Source organism: Aotus nancymaae, unplaced genomic scaffold (genome assembly GCF_030222135.1).
Source record: "Aotus nancymaae isolate 86718 unplaced genomic scaffold, 86718_ANA_hifiasm-v0.15.2.pri h1tg000062l, whole genome shotgun sequence".
In the NCBI taxonomy this organism is placed as follows: Eukaryota; Metazoa; Chordata; class Mammalia; order Primates; family Aotidae; genus Aotus; species Aotus nancymaae.
The window spans coordinates 45070628-45095656 of NW_026988476.1; the positions used below are offsets into that span (position 1 = coordinate 45070628).

General features: G+C 36.3%; 1 protein-coding gene across 7 annotated transcripts in view; it reads right to left on the reverse strand.

Annotated features, from left to right (window-relative positions):
* Nucleotides 1-25029, reverse strand: part of NEDD4 (NEDD4 E3 ubiquitin protein ligase) — a 162542-nt gene that overhangs the window by 73605 nt on the left and 63908 nt on the right. For 3 of the 7 annotated variants that reach the window (XM_021673874.2, XM_064365708.1, XM_064365709.1), the window contains one exon: nt 22528-22581. In XM_021673874.2, coding sequence (XP_021529549.2) covers nt 22528-22581 — 54 coding nt within the window. Of the gene's footprint in view, nt 1-12634; nt 14651-22527; nt 22582-25029 lie in introns of those variants that run through there. The other 4 variants (XM_064365706.1, XM_064365707.1, XM_021673875.2 and 1 more) reach the window with 2 other exon arrangements.

The window sequence follows — 25029 nt, forward strand, 5'->3', positions numbered from 1 at the left end:
AAACTGATTATTCTTATAATCTGATTACCTGGTTATCTGATCAAATGTAAGTTTAGCTGATCTATAAACAGCTTTTAAGATTTTTCCCAGGATTGAAAACTCATGTAATTTTTACTGAAGACTACAACATATCAATGAAAACAGGAAAAAAGGGGATGTGGGTTACTTTGCTTAAGAAAATAACTCAACGAATCCGTTTAAAAACAATATTTTCTTGCTTAAACATTAGGGCGGGTATCAGTAGAGAAAAATAAGGCCATTGGAATGGGGTTCCACTCCTTCAGCCATAACCACCTAGTTCTACAGCTTTAGGCGCCTTCCTCAATACACTGGATCATTGTGAAAGTACAGGGGTATTAATGTCTTGCAGCTCGAGACCTAATGTTCTAGGGGAACCCTGTCCAACAGAACTTTCTGCACTGATGGAAATGTTCAGTACTACCACTGTCCAATGCAGGAGCCAGTAATCACATGTGGCTATGGAGCACTTGAAATGTGCCTACTGCAGATGAGCTTCTGAATTTTAAATCCGATTTAATTTAAGCTAATTTAAATCTCAATAGCCACACATGGCTACTGGCTACTATACTGGACTGTGGGGCTGTAAGAAATTTTTTAGTAAGAAAGTACCTTCTGGCTTTAAGATCTTCTTTTGAGTTCTTGCTATCTCTAAGATTCAGACATGTCCTCAAAGCTGAATGATGCCCCACCACGCTGCATTCAGAATCATGACGCCACTTTTTAAAAAAAACTAGTTTGACTCATCTAAGAGAAGGCTCAGAAAAGCTTTTTTAGGATGCTTCTGGACAAGAACTCATCGTAAGGAAAGGAGGAGGAACCAGGGCCCAGTGGGACACAGCAGGACTCCAAAGTGACAACAGGTGTGCTGCATATGCCTGCAAATACTGCTCCACAGGACTGGATTTGTTCAAGAGTGCATGGGAGCCATCCCTGGGAACCCCAGAAATACTGAACAGCACTTTATTGCTGCTTGGGATCTCTCTTGAGTAGAAGAGAAGAGCTAAGTCAGTGAAATTTTGCTTATAACTGTTATTTTGTATCTACTGGTCCCTGCAGGCTGGTGAAGTTTGGAAAACAGATTATATATAGTAAATAAACAGATTTGACTAGCTTGCTCCAAAATTAAGGTATCAGTATATTTCAGCAGTTTTACCACCTGTTGCTAATATTTATAAATAACACGCCAGGGTCATACCCAAATTAACTTTAGAAGGTTAAAAAATATCCTAAGAGCCAAATACATAATTACTTCCAGTAAAGGGAGAGACAGCTATAAGAGAGCTTTACAAAAGCCCTAACAGACTGACAAAATTGAGTTGCTTATATGAATCATATAAAATTGAGTTTTTATGTATGTTTCAAAGAGTAACTATATAAATGTGAAATTAGAATAGCTGAATTACTTTGCTTTTACCCTGTAAACAACTGCCAACTAAACATTTTAATATGAAGATAAAGCGACACACTAGGATATAGTTCCCATTGCAAATGAATTAATAATATTTTGTCAAAAACATGAGGCAAAAACGTTGATGATACCTAGAAGATAATCTGATTCCTAAAGATCAACAGTAAGATAAAAACCAAGCTATAATGTGGTTTTTACAAAATAAGATGTTTATTTTAATGTTTTCACATATAATAAACTCATTTAAATAAAAATAATGCTATTATTAAAAACTGGTATCTTAACTTTTTTTAATTTTTAATTTTTGTGGGTACATGATAGGTATATGCATTTATGGGGTACATGAGATGTTTTGATATAGAGATGAAATGCATAATAAGCACATCATGGAAGATGGGGTACCCATCCCCTCAAGTATTTATCCTTTGTAGTATCTTAACTCTTGAGAGCTCTGGAAATTCTTTAAAAACTGAAGAAAAAGAAGTCTACCATTTTATGTTTAGAAATTCACTCTATCAATGGGATGAGATCATCTCTGTAAGTCAAAATTTTCAGTGAGGAATTAAAGAAACAAAAGAGTTAGTTTTAGAACTACCAATTATTGGATATTTGATGTGGGGCTTGTGGCCCACGGGACTTTCTAGCTGCTCATTATTTACTCCTGTTAATTGCTGTATAATTCTTATTTCTGTCCTTCTTCAGTACATGTAGTGTTGATACTGTCCCTAGGAATATAGATAATCAAAATGTGTGAGTATAAGTAAAAAGAATTGTGGCTTAATTGTTGATAAGGCTTTGGCAATCCTGTATTCCTTTGAAAACAAACTTTGATCTTTGCTCTGGTTTCTTATGAAGAAGTGCTTCCCCAGATTTGTGGTTTGTGTATTTTTGCATGACTTTTTAATAATGTGTTCTTTTCATGCATTTCCCATTACTTAACTTTTCATCTGGATTCATAATTACCTATATGATTCTGTTTCTACATATATAAAACAATTATTATCATGTGTTACATATCATGGCACTTACAGTTTACAGTGTGCCTTCAGATACTCTCACAATATGATAAAGTAGATAATGAGAGCTACTCTTTATAGAGCATCAAGTATTTGCCAAAAATAAAAAATTTCCAGTACTTAAAACACTGCTGCAATGTTTTACACATTTCATATTATATAAATATAAAAATCAGGATTTGCAAAAGCTATAATAGGAATTAATACAGTTATTTTAACAGAGAGTATGTTTTCACCGCTGCCCAGGAATGAGTAAGGTAGCTATCCTAGATGTTTGAACCCTAAATACAGTGCGGCAATGAAGGCTGAGATAAGATGTGGTTAGATGATAAATTCCAAATCTGAACTCTAACCTCTTGGTTTTAGGTTCCAAAGGAAGGCCTCAATTATATTGGTAACACGCATATGTTATCAAAAGTTAACTGATTAAAGAAACAGAAAATCCTATAGTAAATAACCGACATGCTCCGTCCCAAAGAGAGGTAAATATAAGAAAACAGACAAATTAGACAGACACAAGTCAAAGGAGATGCATGCATCTTGAACTTTGTCAGTACTAGAATGACATATTGACTTAGAGATTTATCCAGCCAAAACAGTTTAGAATTAATGTTAATTCTGTTAACATTAACTTTGTCATGATTACATGGTGGTTTTATATACATGAAAGGTTCCTAAACATCATAGATGCATTTCAACGTGTTTATGGGTAGAACATCATGTATTTTTTTTTTTTTAAAGATGCTAGAAAAAAGAAGCGAGGAAAAGACGGATAATGTAATCAACAAAATGTTCATGTATTTTAGAACTGGATGAAGTATACATGGGGGTTCATTCTTTCTACTTTTGTGTTTGAAATTTTCCCTAATAAAAAGTTTTAAAATATTAGGGAAAAAACTAGTTTATAATAATGTAGGTAGTTTATAACATTTATTAAATAAAAAGAATATAAGATGAAATTCATAAGTTATAGGAGGCAGAACACAAAGTATGTGTTAATCAATAAAAGTAATCAGAAAAAAAAAGTAATTATAAATCACAAGTTGGAAGAAAAGGAAGGAAATATTTGAGAGTACTTAGCCAGGCATGGTGGCATGCGCCTGTAATCCCAGCTACTTGGGAGGCTGAGGCAGGAGAATCTCTTGAACCCAGGAGGTGGAGGTTGCAGTGAACCAAGATCATGCCATTGCACTCCAACCTGGGTGACAGAGTGAGACTCCATCTCAGACAAAAAAAAAAAAAAAAAGGAAAAGAAAAAAATATTTGCAAGAGAAACTGATGCTCTGGTAATGTTTAATAATAATTCCTAAACTTTGTTTTCACTCCACAACGGCGATAAGAAAACAGTTGATTACGGACTATACGTTCTTCAGAGTGTAAAAGTTATTCATCAGATTGTAGTCAGCCCAAACGGAATTTTTCCTTTAGACAACTCTTTTTATTCTTTCTGATGCTATTTTTACCAATCTTTTCCAAGCAGCTTTATCCTGTAGGAATCTCCCCCTGCCTGATGAAAGTCCTTTTGGCTAGTGGTAGTAGAAAGGTGCTTTAAAATACATAATAGAGTTGAGTTTTGGTTGAAGTATGACATTTACTAGATTTGTGATTTTCCGCAAGTCACTTAAAAATTTCTGAGCCGGGCTGGGCGCGGTGGCTCACGCCTGTAATCCCAGCACTTTGGGAGGCTGAGGCGGGTGGATCACGAGGTCAAGAGATCGAGACCATCCTGGTCAATGTGGTGAAATCCCGTCTCTACTAAAATACAAAAAATTAGCTGGGCATAGTGGCACGTGCCTGTAATCCCAGCTACTCAGGAGGCTGAGGCAGGAGAATTGCCTGAACCCAGGAGACGGAGGTTGCGGTGAGCCGAGATCGCGCCATTGCACTCCAGCCTGGGTAACAAGAGCGAAACTCCGTCTCAAAAAAAAAAAAAAAAAAAAAAATTCTGAGCCTTTCTACTTATTTCTAATATGGAGATAATCACTATCTCAGACAGTTTTCTAAAATGTGGCATATTAAATACACTACTGTTTTAAACTTTTACAAATATAAGGCTAAGAGTTTCAACAAGAATACATTGGCCGGGGGCGGTGGCTCACATCTGTAATCCCAACACTTTGGGAGGTCAAGGCGGGCGGACCACCTGAGGTCAGGAGTTCGAGACCAGCCTGGCCAACATGGTGAAACTCCATCTCTACTAAAAGTACAAAAATTAGCCAGGTGTGGTGGCGTGTACCTGTAATTCCAGCTGCTCGGGAGGCCAAGGCAGGAGAATCGCTTGAACCTGGGAGCCAGAGGTTGCAGTGAGCCAAGATCATGGCACCGCACTCCAGCCTGGGCGACACAGACTGTCTCAAAAAAATAAATGAATAAAAAATAAACAAAAATTTAAAATTAAAGAAAGGGAGAAACTTGGAAGAAATCATTCAAGAAGTAGATTAAGGAGGCAAAGAAATAGAAAACAGGAGAGAAAAGAAAACTTTAAGGTCAATCCAGGAAGTGCAAACTTTGAGTAACAGGAATTCTAGGAATACAGAACACAGAGAAAAAGACAGAAAATGTTCAAAGAAATAATATCTGACTTTTAAAATAGGCATGTGTTACCTTGATAAAAGGTAAAAATTAATTAAAACCAATACAGGCAGTCAAATAGCTCAATGTTTAGGTGTTCACCTGCCTGAAGTAGGTATATAAATATTATTATATATTATACTATATTGTTGTACAGTTGTTTTCTATGGATTATGCTGTTTTCTCATTTCAGTTATAATCTATTCAAATCCAGGAAGAATATTTGCGACTTACGGCAGGCACATATTCTATTTCTGATAAATACTTGCTAACCTCATTTGCTTTGAAGATGACTTGAGTTTCCAGTAAGCTCTGCGACTCTTTAAGAAGGTTCAGTCTTTCAGCCTTGTTACAAAAGTAAAGGTCATTCCTAGCTGAAACAGTTACTTAAAACCCCAGGAACTACTCTGAGAATCCCAGCTCTTACATCAACTCTAGAGGAAAGTCATTTTATAAAACAATGATAAATTGAAAGCTAGTAAAATGGCCTTTGTCTGAATACCCTTAAAGATCTCTGTCCATTCAATCTTCTTTTTAGAAAACTTAATCTAAGCCTCTATCCAGACACATAGTTATACGGTACCAGTTAGTGGAATATGTAGGCTATGAATCAGACTCCACTGTGGAAACTAATCCTTGAGTCACGATCATAATATTCCACTGGCATTCACCCCAGGGACAAGGTATTCATTTAAGAGTGCCACTCTTCCATGCAAAGGATGAAGCTTCAAGTAGCTCCCACTCATCATCACAGTCATCCCTCAAATATCCTAGTTTGGTTATCTGTTTGTGCAAGGCCGTGTGGTCACCCTCACCTATCAGGATTCTGCAGTCATCTCTACCCCATTCCAAAGGGTCCCTAACTTTATTCATTAATTTAATAAATACTTATTGAGTGTCTATTTTGAGCTAGTCATTTTCTCTATTCTAGGGATATAGCAGTGAATAAGACAAAAAGTCCCTAATTTAGGGAACCGTATTCTAGTAAATTTGAGCCCAGAAAAAAAATTTGCTTAATCCATTCTCCAGAATCCTTCTCTAATCAAGTCTAGTGAATTCGCATTTGCCTGCCTGCTTGTCTGCCTACTTATTGCCATATCTCCATCTTTAACTTTTTTTCTGCTGCACGTGCACTTGGTATCTGAAGTATTATTGATGTTTTCACTGAATTACTCATAATAATAGCCTTAATAATGGCATTTCAGGGACTGAATGGATTCTTCAACTTTGAACTGTATTACTGTTCTCATCAAAGAATGGCCTTAAGACTTACTTCTCAAAGTGTGTTTGGGGAATAAGCAGCATTGGTATGATCTGTCAGAAACACAGAAATCTCAGGCCCCCACTGAGACCTACTGAACCAGAACCAGAATCTGCATTTTAATAAGATCGCCATGTTATTTACATGCACGTGAGAATTAGAAAATCACTGGTCCAGCTGACATCTTAATATAGCCATTCCCTAATTCCTTAATAAAGCATTAGAGGGCAGCCTACAAGTCAGACACAGCAGTGCACCTGTAGTCCCAGCTACACAGGAAGCTGAGGCAAGAGGATTGATCGCTTTTGCCCAGGAGTTCAAATCCAGCTTGTGCAACATAATGAGACCTCAATATAAAAAAAAAAAATTGAGAGGAAAATAAAAGGAAGAAATCCTGGATAATATTATTTTAGATATATCTGTACTTAACTTCAGGTATAGCTATACTCAACTAAACTTAGTTAAAACTGAATTTAAAGACATTGTGTACTATCCTATCAACATCTTGCTTGGGTAATGTATTTTTCTACTAAGGTAATCAAAAGTGTTTCATATTGTTGTGGTTTTATAACACCTCTAAGTTAAGAGAAGGCCTACTCTCTTTTACCCCAGCAGACATCCTAGAGCCTAACTAGAAATGCCATAAATTTACTTACTTGTTCAAAGTGTTCTTTATTATGACTTGCCCATGAATCAAGCTACAAGGTACACATACCCACTAGCTGGTTGCTCTTCTAAGCCCTCAGTTCTGCTGCTCTTGTTCTATTCCAACAGTTTGCTTCAATCTTAGTGTGGGTAAAATTGCTTTTCAAAAATTGCTCCCATGTTGAGAGTCCTTCTCAAAACACCTCATTGACCTGGGACAAATCTGCTCATCCCTTGTTTTGAAATTCTTATATCTCTAAGTATCTGTCTTCTTCTGATCACGATCTTCCAATTTTACACAAGGAACAAAGGATATTGACCCAGATGTGTGAGCAAAACTTCGGATATTTCCAGGATATGCTGACAAGACAATTGGTTCTCTTTCTCAGCACTCACTTGCTCCTTCTGCTAACCACCTTCCTGACCTCAGCACATTGCCTGGCCTCACCCAGAGACTCTGCCAAGCCCCTTCTGCCTACACAGACTCTTGTCCTGGCTTCTCCTGGTCTGTCTTGCTTTCCTGTCTTCCTGATGTAAAGGGAGAGTGGATACAGAGGATGAGGCCTCACAACCGCTAGCACATGGTAGGCTCCACAGCTTGGAAGAAGCCAGTGACATACATAGAGTTGCCTATTCTCCAAGCAGTTTCTGGGAACAGGCCTTAAAACCTTGACTTGTTTTCTGCATGGAAGCTCGATTTTGTTTTGTCTTATTTTTGGTGGTAGAGAGGGGACTGAGAAAGTTAGACTAATGCTGTCCAAAATGAGTTATGAATATTCATAAGTGATTTCAGGTTTTCACTTGTAATTTTCTGTTTCCTTCATTTGATTTTGCTGAATCTCCATTTCAGTTTTTACTGACAATACTCACTTATTCTATAGTTCCAAGGTGAAAGAACAGAAGACTATAACCTTTTTTTTTTCCTCCAGGAAAAAGAGACTGTGTTCTCCCTGTGACAGGGAGTTTGTCTTATACATCTTATATCCAGTTCACATGTGCCTTCTGCATAACAATCACTAAATATTCCTTGCCTATGCTATCTCATGCTTATTTTATAACACCAAGCAAGCAACCTATGCTGGCTGTTTCTGCTTCCTTATCTGTTTCATTGTTTCTTCAACCTAGCTTTTAACCCTGCACACTCCTGAGCCTACTCTTGCTAACGGACCTCCTATCTGCCACATCCAGTGGATACGTATGTCTGCTGTCCTCCTTTCCTTGCCCTTCACCCATGCCTCCATGCTCTCTTGGCTTCCATAGTGGCTCTTCCTTAGTCTCCTCTTTATCCCTACTTCTTCCACCTCACCAAAGTTGGTGGTCCCCAGAATTATAATTTACCCTCCCTTCTCATCTCACTGTATGTTTTCCTCATCTGAGGCTTTGACTTGTATGTGTTCATTCTTATCTGAGGCTTTGACCATACTCCTAACTCACAATCAACATTTCCAACTCTCACTTCTCTCCTGAGCCTTGGTCCTGTATTTCCAACTGCCCTACTTGAAAGGAGCACTACCAGGGCAGCCTCTGAGGCACATAAACTTATTATGTGATTTCGTCTTCACCCTCCCAATCTGGCCCCTCTCTTGAATTCTCCATCTTAGTTCATGACATCACTGTTAACCTAGTCATCCAAGTTAGGAAAACTTTAATTCATTTATAATCCATGACACCATGAAAAATTATCTTCTAAAAACTTTAAAGAGAGCACTTCACACTCTCAAACGAAGACTTCCCTTGCCCCACTACTGACTATCAGCAGAAGACCAGCTTCTTTGTCTTCAGCATAAAGCGCCAGGCCTAATGGGACTCCAGCCCACTTCTGGCAGATCACCTCCTCCTGCATCCCCAGGTCACCCTATGCTTGAGTCCCAGTGGACTATTTACAGTGTGAGAATCTTTCACATCTCTAGCCTAGCACATGCTGCTGCTGCTGCTGCTACCTACAGCAGTGATTCTCAACAGGGGACAATTTTGCCCCTAGAGGACATGTGGCAATGTCTGGAGACACTTTTTGACTGTCATACTGGGAGAAAGGGGTGTTACCAGCATTTAGTGGATGGAGGCCAACATGCTGTTAAATATCCTACAGTGCACAGGATAGCCCTCACTACAAAAATGTCCAGCCCAATATAATAATGCCGAGATGGAGAATCCCTGCCCTAGAATCTCTTCGATTTCTCTGCCTGATGAACTCCAGTTCACCTATCAAGATTCGGTTCAAAAGTCACCTCCTCTAGGAAACCTTCCTCTGCCAACCAGGTCCTCTCTCCAGAAAAACAATGTCACATCTTTCTACTTTCTCATACACAACTCTATTTAGTACATCACATATTAGACTGAAAATTTTTATGTTTACCAGCATGTCCCTATTACTAGAATGGGAGCTCCCCTAAATAGAGACTGTATTTTATTCATCTTTTATTTTCAGTGCTTGGGACAATGCCTGGCACTCAAATGTGTACTGGATGAATTAATTAAACAAGACACATCTACAGAGAATACAAAATATTTTCAGGCAAACAATTCAGCATTCTGAACCTCTCTGAAATGAATGATTCCTCTATTCTAAAAAACATACATGTACAAATATACCTTTTTCACCAACTTTCTAAAACTGTCATTAACATTGTTCCATCACATTTTAGAATATTTATAAATTACGCTGGTTTTTATAAGGGCTGCTTAAAATAAATTTAACAAAATCTCTCTAAATATTCTGCTAAACTTAGTAAAATGGGGATTGGAAAATAATGGAACATTAAAATAAGCATACATTTAAAACACCTATTTTAGGAAGAATTAAATAAGAAAATATTGAAATGTATAATCTTGAGATTAATGTTAAAGGCTTTGAAATAATTAAGACATAAGTTTATTATGGTTCTACTGTACTAGGCATAAGCAATTTACTTATTTAGAATTAAGTTGCAGGTAATAAAAACTTTTATAACAAAAAGAAAAAACATAAAAATATTTCTAATAAAAATATGCATATAAGCAAAGAATGGAAGACATTTAAACTTGGGCAAAACGCTAATGCACATTAAAAAGAAGGTACTGAAATCTCTGAGCATACTGATAACATAACACAGGAGATTCAGAACCAAACAGATGGGGGAAAATAAAATAACAGTAGAGAAAACTAACTATAGATTTAGAAATCTGAAGGGCAATAATTTTTATAACTGTATATGAAGTACCTTAGCTCCTTAACCTGCTTCTTGATTGAACTGACAAACTATTACACATACTGTTAAAATATCAAATATTTATTTTCAGATCAAAAGTCATTATATAGCCTTTACAAAAGTAATACTGTATTTCAAAAAGCATATATAATAAACATATGCCAGTTGCTGTTACCTTGTTTGCTATGCCTGAAATAAACATTATTATGCAGACAGACTACAAAGTCTCATCTTCACTCTAAGCTGTAAACACAGAACACAGCCAGTGTCTCAGATACAGGTAAAGTTCTCCCTAGATTTAAAAAATTAGTCATTAATGAGCTGTTGATTATAGAAAGCTAGAAACTCAATTTTATACTGCTAGAGACTGGGAGCTAAACATATAAGAAAAGAATTTGTAGACTCTCAGTGATTTAGAAACCAGGGTCTCTGACCAAAGCAGTGATTTAATTTCACGGCTGCTCAGTACAGATAGCTGACATTACTAAATGCTACTCTAATATCAACTTGTTAAATGTGAATCCAGACTCAGCATATCAGAATACTAACCCAGACTAACTGGAGTCATGGGAAATATTTTGGGAGCTGTTTATTTATAAATGAGTTACAATATACCACTATAATTAGATTAATATATAATTATTGATAAACACAGGATTATTTCTAAAATCCATTATTGTTGCCACTGCTATATTTAGAAAAAGCAACACTAGAATCTTCTTCATAAAATAAGCCCTTGATTTATCAATTAGATCTATTTAGATCTAGTAAACAGTAAATTTAACTGTCACTATATTCTTTATAATGCTTTTATAAAGAGAAATATAATAAATATTAAAAGAGGGGACAATTTAAAGCTTCAGCAAACTGCACACTTCTGAACTATTTTATAATCCAATCATCTACCAAAAGATAGAATCTGCACAGTTATACATTTGATTGTCACAAAAAAAAATTTAAGGTAGCTTACCTAAGTATAACTAAAACCAATAAAAATGTATGTTTTTAACAACGCAAAAGGCATTTGATCCACATTTCATTAAAAAACACATTTAAAATACTGTTTCAAAAGCATCCACAACAAACTATAATTATTACTACAAAACAAACTATTTCAAGATATTTCTGTAAATATTTTGACATGAATTACTCCTTTCAGGTTATTTCATTAAGTGTAAAATAAATTTATAAGTAGCATTAATTTAATCAGCAAACTATTAATATGTTTCTTTTCAGTGCCACTTCTTTTTTCTTTTAGGAGAGGAAAGCAGTTGAATGGATTATAAAATATAGATCAGAATTTGAAATCTGATTTTTTTTATCCTCAGTAAAGTAGTGGCTTACATTAACATCTGGGCATTGGTAACAATTATTGTATTTCCCAGATTTCAGAAGAGAGAAAATAAACTAGCGGTTACTATATTATTCACCTAAATCTATTTATCCAAAAGTTTTTTTAAAAAAATGTTTAATATACATATTGTTACAAAAACACAGATAAACAGATATGGTCCCCACCCCCCAAACTATTATGTACTGTCATGTAGAATCACTTTAGTTAGAAAATTTTTAAATTTCCTGGAATCTGGTAAAACATTCCAAATACAGAAATTTAAAAAATCTATTTCAGTTCAAACCATTTTAAATACTTTGGAAAGGCCAAATTACATAAAGAACTCTTGGCAAAGATTCATAAGAGTTAAATTACTAATAAAATAAAGCTGAATTGTCAAAAAAACAAATAAAAAGGTAAATAGAAAATTATGGGAAATGCCTAGCAATTTAAACAAAATTCAAAAAGATTAAAACTTAGAATTCAATATTGTTGAAAGAGTGAGTTACATTTTAGAAGGCAGTATTAACTTGTGGCTAAAGAAAAAATAGGGTGGAAACAAAATTCCTGTGGTTAAGGGTATATACAAACGCAAATGCCATTTATTTTTCTTCTGCTTTAAACATGCAGCATAATAGTTTTTATGAATGATCTTAGAAATACATGTATTTTAGAGATATAGTTCCTCTATGACCATTTAAAACAAGATCTTCACATTTTGATATGGGTTTTTGTTTAATATTTTAAATAAGCATTCTAAATTTTACTCTATTTCATAATGATTAAGAAGGAGAGAAAACAAAACGATCATTCTGAAAATAGGAATAAAATACTGAGTTACACAATAGAATACTACACCATTTAAAGAAAAAATATGCCAAGACAAAATGCTATAAAATAGATTGTTATTCAAAGTTTGTTTTTATGTTACAGAAAAGTTTTACAGCTTAAATCACTTAGGAAGATTTTTAAAAATACACATTTTGTACATTGGTAAAATAACAAACAGAGTAAAAAACTACGCATAGGGTTCTTGAGATTTACAAATATAAAATTCAAGACTACAAAGTACATGCTAGCTAAGGACTGGGAAAATATATAAAATTGCTTAGTTGTAATAAATTTTATCCAAATATTTCATTAAGTTATTCTCATATAAATTAACATTTACCAAGACCAAAGGAAACTTACCTTACAAGAATTAGACAGTTCATTTGTGCAATCTCTGTTGCTGTCTCTTGATAAATTATCAACTTTACCTTCATTTCCAGATGCAAACTTTATGAGTAACTGAGATGGTCCCCCTTTAGAACAATTGTGCTTAAGGCTGGATAGACAGGAAATATTTGGATAAGCTCCTCCCAGTGAAATACTTCTTTGTAAAATACCATGATTTTTGTTCATCTGTGAATCTGGTCTTTCCAATTCTCCATTGATATTTATTTGATAATCAATGTTTTGGGAGGATGGCAAACATGCAGATGTCTTATGCATGAGCTTAATATACTCGGAATCAGAATGAAGCTTAATTTCTGACATTTCTGGTTTATAATCGCCATTTGTTGTTCCACAATCTAATGTAGTTGCTTTTTGTTGGGTGAAATGCACTGAAACACAAGAATATCCTTCAGATGACTTTTCACAGGCAGTCTGTTTGGGAGTATTATTCAAAATAACAATTTTCTTTTGTAACAAGCCCTTCCTGTGAAGCGGCCGTATGTCTCTTACTTCTCCGGGGGTACAAACTGTTTTAGATAACCGAAGTCCATTGACAGCTGTTGAAAGAAATCCTTTAGCACCAGTGCCATCCTCATTATGTGCAATTTCATTAGGAGAAATAATAAACTGGTGTGAAGTTTGATAGGATCCTTTGCTCAGAAGAGTACATGGACTTGTTGGAGAAGTCGGTGGCGTATCTGAAGGACTCCTGGGAAAAATGACTAAGGAGGAGCAACGTTTTAGAGGAATTTTTGTGTTCCTGCTCACTGGCAATTTCATAATCTCTAACCCATGTTCCAAGTCATCCTGGACAAACGGATCTGTACTTGTACTTCTTGAAAAAATTTCACATGGAGTAGTATTCCTGTTTGGTACACTTCTATTGGAGGTGCTGTCAGAAGATAAATTTCCACCCAAAAATGTATCATCACTTGGTGGAAAAGTATAACTACTACTGTCACTGATGACACTGTTAGTGTATGAACCTCCACTTGTGATACTTGTACATGACCCAAAATCACTACCATTGCTGCTGTAGGACCCATTATCACTGGCTGAAAAGTTACTAAGGCTACCACTACAAATGGCAGGACTGCTTAAAAGGTTACCATCATTCACAGCATTCAATTCATTATCAGCCACAACACTGCTGTAAACACCATCCTTCAAGATACAAGTAAATGAAGAATCATCACTGTCAGCTAAGACATTGCTAGACTGAAGACATCCACTGTACCTTGTGGGCTGTAGTGAAATCTGCAGACAGCTGCTCTTTTTATTAACATTTTCAGATGAAGGAACGGATGATCTTTCTTGAGACTGAACGTTTCTCTTTATTAACGGAGCTAGTGCAGTCTGTCTGGGAGTCAGCTTCATTTGAACAATGTTAGATGCTGAAATCCGTGTTGGTCTTTTGAAGCACATGTGAACATGGCTATCCAAGTCATCTCCGGAGGTTTCTGACAAAGGATAAGTATTGCTTCTTCTGGCTGCAAAGTGCAATCGTAAGCTCTGTGCCATTTGTTCTCATTTCCAAACATGTTAAAGGCTGAAAGTCATAACAAATATCTCTGTCCGTAGACAGGCTAGAAGCAGCTGCATTGCATCAAAAGAAAAAAATCATTTGTGGTGCCTAAAAGAGCTATTAAGTAGTAGTCTTTATCCTAAGTAAAACATTAGATACCAGATATCATAGAAATAAAAAGACGGCCCATTCCTGAGACTGACGTTTCCAAAATGTCTTGAATCGCTTGTAGTCAAAATGCCTTCACTTACAAAGCACTTGATTTCCAGCGACCTTTAAGCTGAGCTCAGCTGCAGCACACTGACTCAAACACAGCCAACCTTGTTTCAATTATACCTTCTCCAATTTGCATGAATGAGTAACACAAGAACAACAATCTTCTAACATTTCAAGCTGAAGCAGTATTTTTTCACCCTAGCTCTACTAAATGAACATTTAACTATGTGAATCGCAGTGCCTATACTTTCTCCAGCCGACTTTGACCACTAATATTTTTACCCATAGGTATAGAATTACAGGAAGTTGGTAGGAACGGAACCCCATGTAATTAAGCATCAAATCAAAGATTGAATTTCCAAATAGTAACCATACTAGGAATCTAGTCAAGTTATAAGGACTGTTAATTTTTTTTTTTAATGAGTGAATTCAAACAGTTGTATAATTTTAGAAATACTAAAACTTTGGGATGAATTAAAACTTTAGCACTACATCAAACAGATAGACATTTTAGCTTTCAAAGTGCTAGTTATATAAAAAGTGAAAGCTTAAGGGCAGAACTACAAAATTAGCCTAGTAATACTATTGCAAAAATGAAGCATAGGTTCAAGAAAAAATAGGTTAAGAGAAGCTTAAATAAAAGAAGCTGTCACTAAGCATTTTCTTCTGTAATTTTAAGGCCTTTTCCAGCCAAGTAGAACAGTCTTTAAATGATGCCATTTATATTTTGACTATGAAAACTCTGCCAAGAAATAGCCTAAGCAAACACTCCATTAAAAATATATGCAGATTAGGAAAAAAAAAAATTTACCCCAAGATAGTTTGAACACACAGGATATTTTATTCCACTGTCTCTGCAATTCATTCACTTAAGAGAATGTGGAGTTAAGTAAAGAAGTCAAAAAAGGATTTAACACATCGAATAAACATATCTCAATGCCAATTCTGTTCTGAAAAACTCTAAGAGCTCTTTGCTGGCCCCTGCTGGTGCTCTGAAACAATCAATTTAGCTGTTTGATATCTATAAAGAAATACAAACCATGCTGCACATTTCTTTATATAAACAAAGTACATACTTGTTTACATTTTTGAGAACTTGCCCTGCCCTGAGGTGGAATTACTTACCAGTGCTGATAAAGCTCCCACAGTAGAGAACAGTGGACTGTTTGTCCTTTTAGAGGTTGTGATTTTGTATATATATATTTTTTGCTTTGTATTTATTTAACCTTTACTTTATTTTCAGTTTACTAGGCAATAAAAGTTTAATATTTTAATTTCTCTCCCAAATGTCATAGACCAAGGTTGGTATTCTATTTGAAAGAAATAAATTTATTTTTAAATAATACTCTGGGGTATATTTAAACCCCTTACATAAATTTTATAGCTGGAACTCCAGTAATAAATATATACTGGCTCATTCATAGGAAAGTAAAAGGTAAAATAGTTCAGTTGTTTATACCACATGGTATCACACCCAAGTTGTATTTTTCTAAGTAAGATTGTTTTCCTTAGTAAAAGCAAATATGTAAAACATACACTCATACTTTGTTAAAAAAATTGCTAAAGAGAGATCTGTTTTCAATCAGAATTTTCTGAACAGATTTTTAATCAATTAAGACACAACAAAATAGAAATATCTTGCCAATAAATAATCCTAAGCAAACATGCCATTAAAAATATATGCAGATTAGAAAAAAAGTCTACCCCAAGATAGTCTGAATTTGAATTTACTGAATTACAGTTGACTAGAATGAACTAGCACTGTGTTTTAGGATGTATATAATAGTTGGAACTTAGTAATTCAATTATTATGTTATTTTGGTTTTGTATAACTTATATTCTTTATGATTTTATAGACTTCAGTCAATATTCCATTAACTTCTTTCTGTTTTAAATAAGGAGAAGTCCTGTTTTACTCTGCCTTCAAATGGCTTCAGCTTTCTTTCTGGGATAAAGTGAGGGGTCTAATAATAACTCAAAGAATGAATATCTTCTAATACGCTAATCAAAAAAATCTAATTATTCATGCCTGTAGCCTAAAACTTCCAGGAAATAAGAAAAGCTCCTCTGATTACTAACATATAAAACAATAAACTCCAAGTATTTGGCCAGATTAATGTCTTCTCTTTGGTAAGCTTCACTGTAAGCATCAGTTCCCTGTCCTCTAACTAGATTTTAACTTTCCAGAGTGCACAGACCATAACTACACATTTCTTGTGATCCTCCTGAGCTTGTCCTGGGCACAAAGTAAGCACCAAAAGACACCAGATAGAAGGCTGGATGGATAGATGGATGGTGTCACCACAGTCACTCTGAATGCCTAATACTTTCTTTCAGGATTGTCGTTGTTGTTGAAGTTGATCCAGCTGCCACTTCTAAAGAAATATCAAAAAGTATTGCAGGTGGACAAGAAGGAATGGTGTGTGAAAAATTTACAGAGAGGGTTTCAGCCACGGAAAAGTGGGGTAAGAGGATCACATGCACTTCCTAGCACTCTAGTCTGCGTTTAAATTCTAGGGAAACTGAAAAGTTTGCATTGCTGGCTGAGGTCTGAAATTGCATAGGATCCATACTGCTATTACAGCAGTTGCATAGGAAATCAGGGAACCTGCTATAAAATGCAGTCCCTCAGTCCAGAAAATATCAAAACAGGATTATAACCCTAACCTTAAGTGTGGAAGAACTGGAGGGACATGGCAGCCCTCATCTGGAAAGAATCCATCCAAGTCCTGTATAGAATTTCATATTCTGGAATGAAACAGATAATGTCTTAGGACTGAAGCTAAGAACTCCACATTCTGAGCTGATGGTTACTGATCATTTCCACAGGAAAAAAAGAGACTATCTACATGGTATGGATAGGCTCTGGGTAATCTTAATCACCGACTGAACTCTGAAGGCCAAAGTCTGCTGTGGTGGTTAATTGTATTTATCAACTTTGATAGGTTATGGTACCCAGTTGTTTGGTCAAACACCAGTACAGATATTGCCATGAAGACATTTAGACATGATTAGCATTTAAATTAGTAGATTTTAAGTACAGCACATTACCCTCCACAATGTGTAGGGGTCTCATCCAATCAGTTGAAGGCTTTAAGAAGAAACAATTCTGCCTCAAGACTACAATGTAGAAACCCTGCCTAAGTTCTCAGCTTCCTGGTCTGCCCTGCAGATTTCAGACTTAAGTCTTATATATATGGAAATATATATATATATTCATATATTACACATAATTTCACATATAAAATACACGAAAAATAAATAATACATAAAATACATAATATAAACATAATTTATTGTTTCAGTTTCTCTGGAGAACCTTGACTAATACAACTGCTAAACGCAAGAAGCACAGGGTCTCCACCCAGAATATAGGTGGCTCCTAAAACCGGTGGCTGAATGTGTACAGGTGTATGTCTTAGACTGGTGACACAGTGCTAACTTTTGCTTTGGTGGGTAGAATTGTTTTTTAGGGCACATCATTCTGAAATGTTCTGTCATTATTGCCGCCACCACCACCACCACCATGACCATAATGAAATGACCATTTTATAACCCTCAAGTCTTAAAATTGGCTGGAAAGAAAGTGACATAAGCCTACTTTTTCTTGAAAGCAAATATCACTTATATTGGAAACGTTTTCCAGATGACTAAAGTTGTTCCTGCTTAATATTATACTTGTGTTCTTCACCCTGCATTTTCAAAGAGAATTTGCTAGGAAAATGGTACGTTTTAAATTTAGTTGTGAGTGCCTTAGCAGAATAAAGATGGGAAGACATTTACAACACAGATCACTTGTTGCTATACAGTCAGGTCTGTTTCTCCACCAATGCCTAAAGTTTCTATAACATCTCAGGTCATGGCTATACCTCTGTTATCTGCTAAGACTAGCAACAAATCAAAGGATGAGAATGAGACACACCACACTGTTCTAATTATCTATGGCTCTTTGTTTTGCTGGTAAACCGAGTATTTCCCATGCATAGAAGAGCATCTAACAAAGTAGATATACTCAATGTTATGTCTTAGCTAACACAAGATATACCACATCAGAGAGCTACAAACGTGTAATGAATGTTAAATAACACTTTATATTTTCATAGTCATTGTCTATGTATTTTCCAAGTATTTTCATAGTCATTGTCTCATTTTATCCTCACAATATGCTTATGAGGTAGGAAGGGCAAATACTGTTGCCCTCGTTTTATAAACATGAGAAGGTATTTTTAGAAGGATTGAATAATTTGTTTAGGGTTACAAACTAGTGCCACAAATGAGAGGCATTATAATAGAATTTCTGAGTCCTTGGTGTGGAAATTTATAATATCTTTCTTTTCCCCCTGAGATGGAGTCTCACTCTGTTGCCCAGGCTGGAATCCAGTGGCATGATCTCAGCTTACTGCAACCTCCACCACCTGGGCTCAAGCAGTTCTCATGCCTCAGCCTCCAGAGTAGCTGGGACTACAGGTGTGTGCAACCACACATGGCTAATTTTTGTATTTTTAGTAGAGACGGGGTTTTACCATGTTGGCCAGGCTGGTCTCGAACTCCTGACTTCAAGAGTTCACTTGACCTCAGGAATACCTCCTGATGTGCCTGCCTCAGCCTGTCAAAGTGCTGAGATTACAAGCGTTATAATATCTTGATTAATGTATTCTTTGTTTTTTCCTTTAATTAAAAGTTTTTAATTTTTTTTCATAGTTATCCATCTATAAATATTCAACTGTTAATATCAAAAGCAATGCTTTTTTCTTCCAACCTATTATGACACACTTTATAGTATTATATACACAGTAAATGCTCAAGGAATGTTAATTCACTGATCAGTGTTTGACAAACAGCAATTCTGGCAATTAAGAAAGAGTCATACTAATACTAAAGTCACTGGCAAAGTGAACCAGACAATTAAGCATGGCGGAAAGCACAGATGTGTGCCATCCCTCCTTGTGGACAACATGCAAATAATGCAAAAGAAATAGTTCACCAGTAATACACCCAACCATCAGGCAGAATTCACACTGGTATCAGTAGCAACAAGAAAAATAACAGTAATAACATGATCTAGCAATTCAACTCTAAAACACAGCTCTTAGAGATACACTCAGACATGTACGCAAGGAGACATAAAAATGTTTATCAATTGGTAACAGCAAAATACTGGAAGTGACACTAATATCTATTAAGGAGGATAAATACATAAATTATAGCATTATGACATTTGCAGAGGATAGAAAACTATGCATCACTGAAAGGTGTCATCACAGATCTCACATATATAACGCTAAGAAAAAAACGCACATCAGAGGAATCCCTATAGAGAAATGCTATTTTTATAAATTCAAAAATATGCAAAATAAACAATGTGTTTTTTTTTTTTTTTTTTTTTGAGAAACAGTTTTGCTCTTATTGCCCAGGCTGGAGTACAATCGCATGATCTTGGCTCACTGCAATCTCTGCCTCCTGGGTTCAAGCAATTCTCCTACCTCAGCCTCCCAAATAGTTGGGACTACAGGCACCTGCCATCACAGCCAACTAATTCTTGTATTTTTAGTAGAGATGGAATTTCACCATGTTGGCCAGACTGGTCTTGAACTCCTGACCTCAGGTGATCCATGTGCCTCAGCCACCCATAGTTCTGGGATTACAAGCATGAGCCACCACACCTGGCCAACAATGTGTTTTTTAGGCATATATATATATTTGATAAAAGTATTTAAAAAAGCAAAGAATGATAAATACAAAATTGAGGACAGTGGCTACTACTTGTGGAGGAAGAAAAGATGCTACTAAGGAAGGATTTAGGGAGAGTTTCAACGATTTTGGTAATGTTCTAGTTTTTAAGCTGAGTATAGTGTATACATATTTGTGTTATTATTTAAAACATTTATACAACCCCATTCAAAAGTGGGCAAAGGATATGAACAGACACTTTTCAAAAGAAGACATATGAATCCAACAAACATATGAAAAAATGCTCAACATCACTGGTCATTAGAGAAATGCAAATCAAAACCACATTGAGATACCATCTCACGCCAGTTAGAATGGTGATCATTAAAAAATCTGGAGACAACAGATGTTGGAGAGGATGTGGAGAAATAGGAATACTCTTACACTGTTGGTGGGAGTGTAAATTAGTCCAACCATTGTGGAAGACAGTGTAGCGATTTCTCAAGGATCTAGAAATAGAAAGTGCATTTGACCCAGCAATCCCATTACTGGGTATATACCCAAAGAACTATAAATTGTTCTACTATAAAGACACATGCACACGTATGTTCATTGCAGCCCTGAGTACAATAGCAAAGACCTGGAACCAACCCAAATGCCCATCAATGATAAACTGGACAAAGAAAATGTGGCACATATACACCGTGGAATACTATGCAGCCATAAAAAATGATGAGTTCCTGTCCTTTGTAGGGACTTGGATGAATCTGTAAACCATCATTCTCAGCAAACTGACACAAGAACAGAAAGCCAAACTCCGCATACTCTCACTCATAGGTGGGTGTCGAATAATGAGAACATGTGGACTCAGGGAGAGGAACATCACACACTGGGGGCAGTTGAGGGGGGCAGAGAGAGACAGTAGCGGGGTGGGGAGGAATAACATGGAGAGAAATGCCAGATATAGTATGCACCTCAAGTAAAATTAAAATTAAAATTAAAAAAAAAATTTATATTATGTGGGCTTCTTTGTATGTATATTTCATGATTTAAAAACAAAACACACACACAAACTCCACCAATACGAAGTGTAATTTGTTTCTAACCAGAAGGAACGAGTCTGGCCTACATGGTGAAACCCCGTCTCTACTAAAAACACAAAAATTAGCTGAGTGTGGTGGCGGGTGCCTGTAATCCCAGCTACTCGGAAGGCTGTGGCAGGACAATCGCTTGAACCCGGGAGGTAGAGGTTGCAGTGAGCCGAGATTGCGCCACTGCACTGCAGCCTGGGCAACAGACTGAGACTCTGTCAAAAAAGAAAGAAAGAAAAGAAAAAGAAAAACAGATCTATAGAGACAGAGGGGAAAAAAAGGAAAACAGTTTATATTTTTTTAAAAAAAGCAAAACCAGAGACAGAAAACAAATAGCTCGGTAACTAACCATATTTGATAATCAAATCAGCAACATCTGTCGCTCAGCCTTAATAATTAGATTGCTAGTCACTGATAGTCTCCTTTGGCAGCAACAATTTTTGCTTATTATGATGCTTATTAAGGATTTCATTGGCAATATCTTCAGTTACTAGTATAATTATCATTTCTTGAGGGCAAAAAAATATGAATGTAGTTTAACAATAAAAACAGGCTTTTTAAAAAAAGCTAGTTTCTTTGTTAGCTAAAAAAGGAACAAAACGGTTTAATTTTTCTGTTGCTTATAACTGATAAGCTTTGCACACATAACATTGTTTCTATACTTATCTGTTCAAATCTTACAGGTTTAAAATAAAAATGTAAGATGCAAAGAAAAGGGTTTGAGATTGGATCCTCAGAGACAAAATTAGGAAAAGGCTAGGACTTCAAGATAGTCTTCAGGAATTCAGAAATCAGAACAATTATTTTATAAAAAGAACATAAGGTTTAAGTTTGCTTTTTGTCTCTCTAAGAGCTGGCCATCCTTGAGAGGACTTTATTTGCCCATTCCTCATCAGTATAAAGAGGACAGATTTCCTCTGTAGAAGAGTGGAGATGAGAAAGTAGATAGGGTGTCCACTAGAGACAGATAACCCTAAGAAAGGCCACTGCAGTGAGGAGGCGCAACTGAAGGATATCTGGGCAAAGGTTCCCAGAGCCATGGACCAGGAACCAGGGGTCATGGGTGACTGAGACGGAAGGCAGGACAAAGGGGTCAGCTTTCTGTCCTCTCCTGCCACAAGAGGTCTTGAGTAACCTTATAGTATGTTGACAATCAGAAGAAGTGCTTGGGAGGAGAACAGAAGGGTAGCAAGTAGCACCAGGAGGAAAAAAACAAATTCTGTGTCCCTCACTATTTTGCCCAGAGTCTCCATAACCACCCTCAACCCATCTCTCAAATCCCAGACTGCTTACTCACTTCCCCCCGCTGCTCTCCTTAAACGTACTCTTACATCATTATTTCACACAAGCACAGTATAACTTACCAATCGATTTTCATCAAATACTTCAAAAAGAAGCCGGTGCTGCTGAGGATGGACCTAAGAAAGAAAAACACAGTCTTTATTTAAAAACAAGTAAACATCAACCCATAGATACTGAGAAATAAATGCTTAAAGATGTTGCCATTTGACCAGGCACTGTGGCTCACGCCTGTAATCCCAGCACTTTGGGAGGCCAAAGTGGGTGGATCAACTGAGGTCAGGACTTCGAGACCAGCTGGTCAACATGGTGAAACCCCATCTCTACTAAAAATATAAATATTAGCCAGGTGTGGTGGTGGGCACCTGTAATCCCAGCTACTCAGGAGGCCAAGGCCGGAGAATCGCTTAAACCTGAGAGGTGGTGACTGCAGTGAGTCAAGATTATGCCATTTCATTCCAGCCTGGGTAACAAAGCGAGACTCCAACTCAAGAAAGACAACACAAAACAGACAAACCAAAAGATGTTGCCATTTGCGAATTCCTACTATTTGGAATGTATTTTAAATTACATGAAATAAGAGCAGACTAGTCATGTGTCACTCATTTTCTACTAGTTTCACAATAACAACAAAGTGGATTTGGTTGTTTATTTTTCAGATTTTTCTAGTAGAACAAAAGGAAGTAAAAGAAAATTTCAAAAGATTATTTCGATGTTTGCAAATGCTTATAAAAACAGACTGGATTTTGACATCTTATGATTAGTTTTATTTACTTGTTTTTCATTTATCAGTTTAGAGCAACCCAAAATGGACATTTATTTTTTAGCAACTAGTATTCTAAATCCTTTTATTATTGACTTAATAAAATCACATGTTGCTTCTACTATATAAAGTACATAGCAGTCAAAAGTATACATTGAGTTTTCAATTAATGTTTAGATTTTGTAGCACATGAATAAAAATTACATGTAATATTTTATTTTTCAAAGCCAATGCTTGCATTTTTGTAGGAATGTTTTGATATCAAAATAAAAATCTAACATCAAACACAATCTTTAACAGTTTTTTTGTACCAGAGTTTAAAATGATGTATAAAAACATATTCACGTTTATGTTGATTTTTCCCCTACAATACATATATTATATTGAACACCATGATATCTTAAAATGTTGGTGTACATGTCAAGAGTATTGGCAGAAAAAAGTCCTGTATATGTGACAAAGATATCTAGATAGCTAATTCAGTTCTACTTTTTCTTCTGAGAACATAATCCTAGTTTTACTTACGGCCACGTTCCCAGGCTCACCACACTGTACACCTATTGAGGAAACCATTAATTTTTGAAAACTGAACTATAACCACATATTCAGTGAAGTGTAAAGTATACTAACCTCGGGGTGGAGAAGAAAAAAAGTATACTAATCTTAATTATATAGCTTGATAACTTCTTACATATGTATACTGTGTCTTCAAAACCCAGATAAAGATATTGCATGCTCTGTTCTATTCTATATATATATATATATATATATATATATATATATATATACACACATATACACACACACACACACACACACACACACACACACACACACACACACACATATATATATATATTTATTTTGTGTGAATGGTACCCTCTGGCATTGTTTAACATGGAGATCCTGAATATGTCTACCTAGAAATTTATCCCTTGTACCTAGAATGATCAATGAGGCCAACCTAGAGCCAGTCACTCCTCGGGAGATCTTTTCAGAGGTGGCTGACTCAGCTCGAAGAGATGTCCCTTTTGGTGCTTGCATTTATCTTTCCTGTCTGGAATGTGGTTAGGATAGCTGGCACTCCTGCAGCCATATTGCAACCATGGGGTAACCAAGGACAGACATGCCAAACATAAAGCTAGACATCGTGGGGATGGAAAAACAGTGTTAAGATGGCCAGGTGTGCTGGCTTACATCTGTAATCCCAGCATTTTGGGAGGCTGAGGTGGGAGGATAACTTGAGGCCCAGGAGTTGGAGACCAGCCTGGGAAACAGGGAGACCTGTCTATAAAAAATACAATAATTAGCTGGGCATGGTGATGCGAGCCTATACTCCCAGCTCCTTGGGTGAGGTAGGAGGACTGCATGAACCCAGGAGGCAAAGGCAGAGGTTGCAGTGAGCCAAGATCATGCCACTGCACTCCAGCCTGGACAACAGAGCGAGAACCTGTCTCAAAAAAAACACAAAAAACAAAAAACAAAAACAAACAGGCCAGGTACGGTGGCTCACACCTGTAATCCCAGTACTTAAGGAGGCCACGACAGGCAGATCACCTGAGGTAAGGAGTTCGGAAACCAGCCTGGCCACCATGGTAAAACCCTGTCTCTACTAAAAATACAAAACTCAGCCGGGCGTGATGGCATGCGCCTGTAATCTCAGCTGGTTGGGAGGCTAGGGGATGGAGGTTCAGTGAGCTGAGATCGCACCACCGCACTCCAGCCTGGGCAACAGAGCAAGACTATATCTCAAAAAAAGAAAGAAAGAAAATAAAAACAGTCTAAGACAATTGTTTTCAAAGAT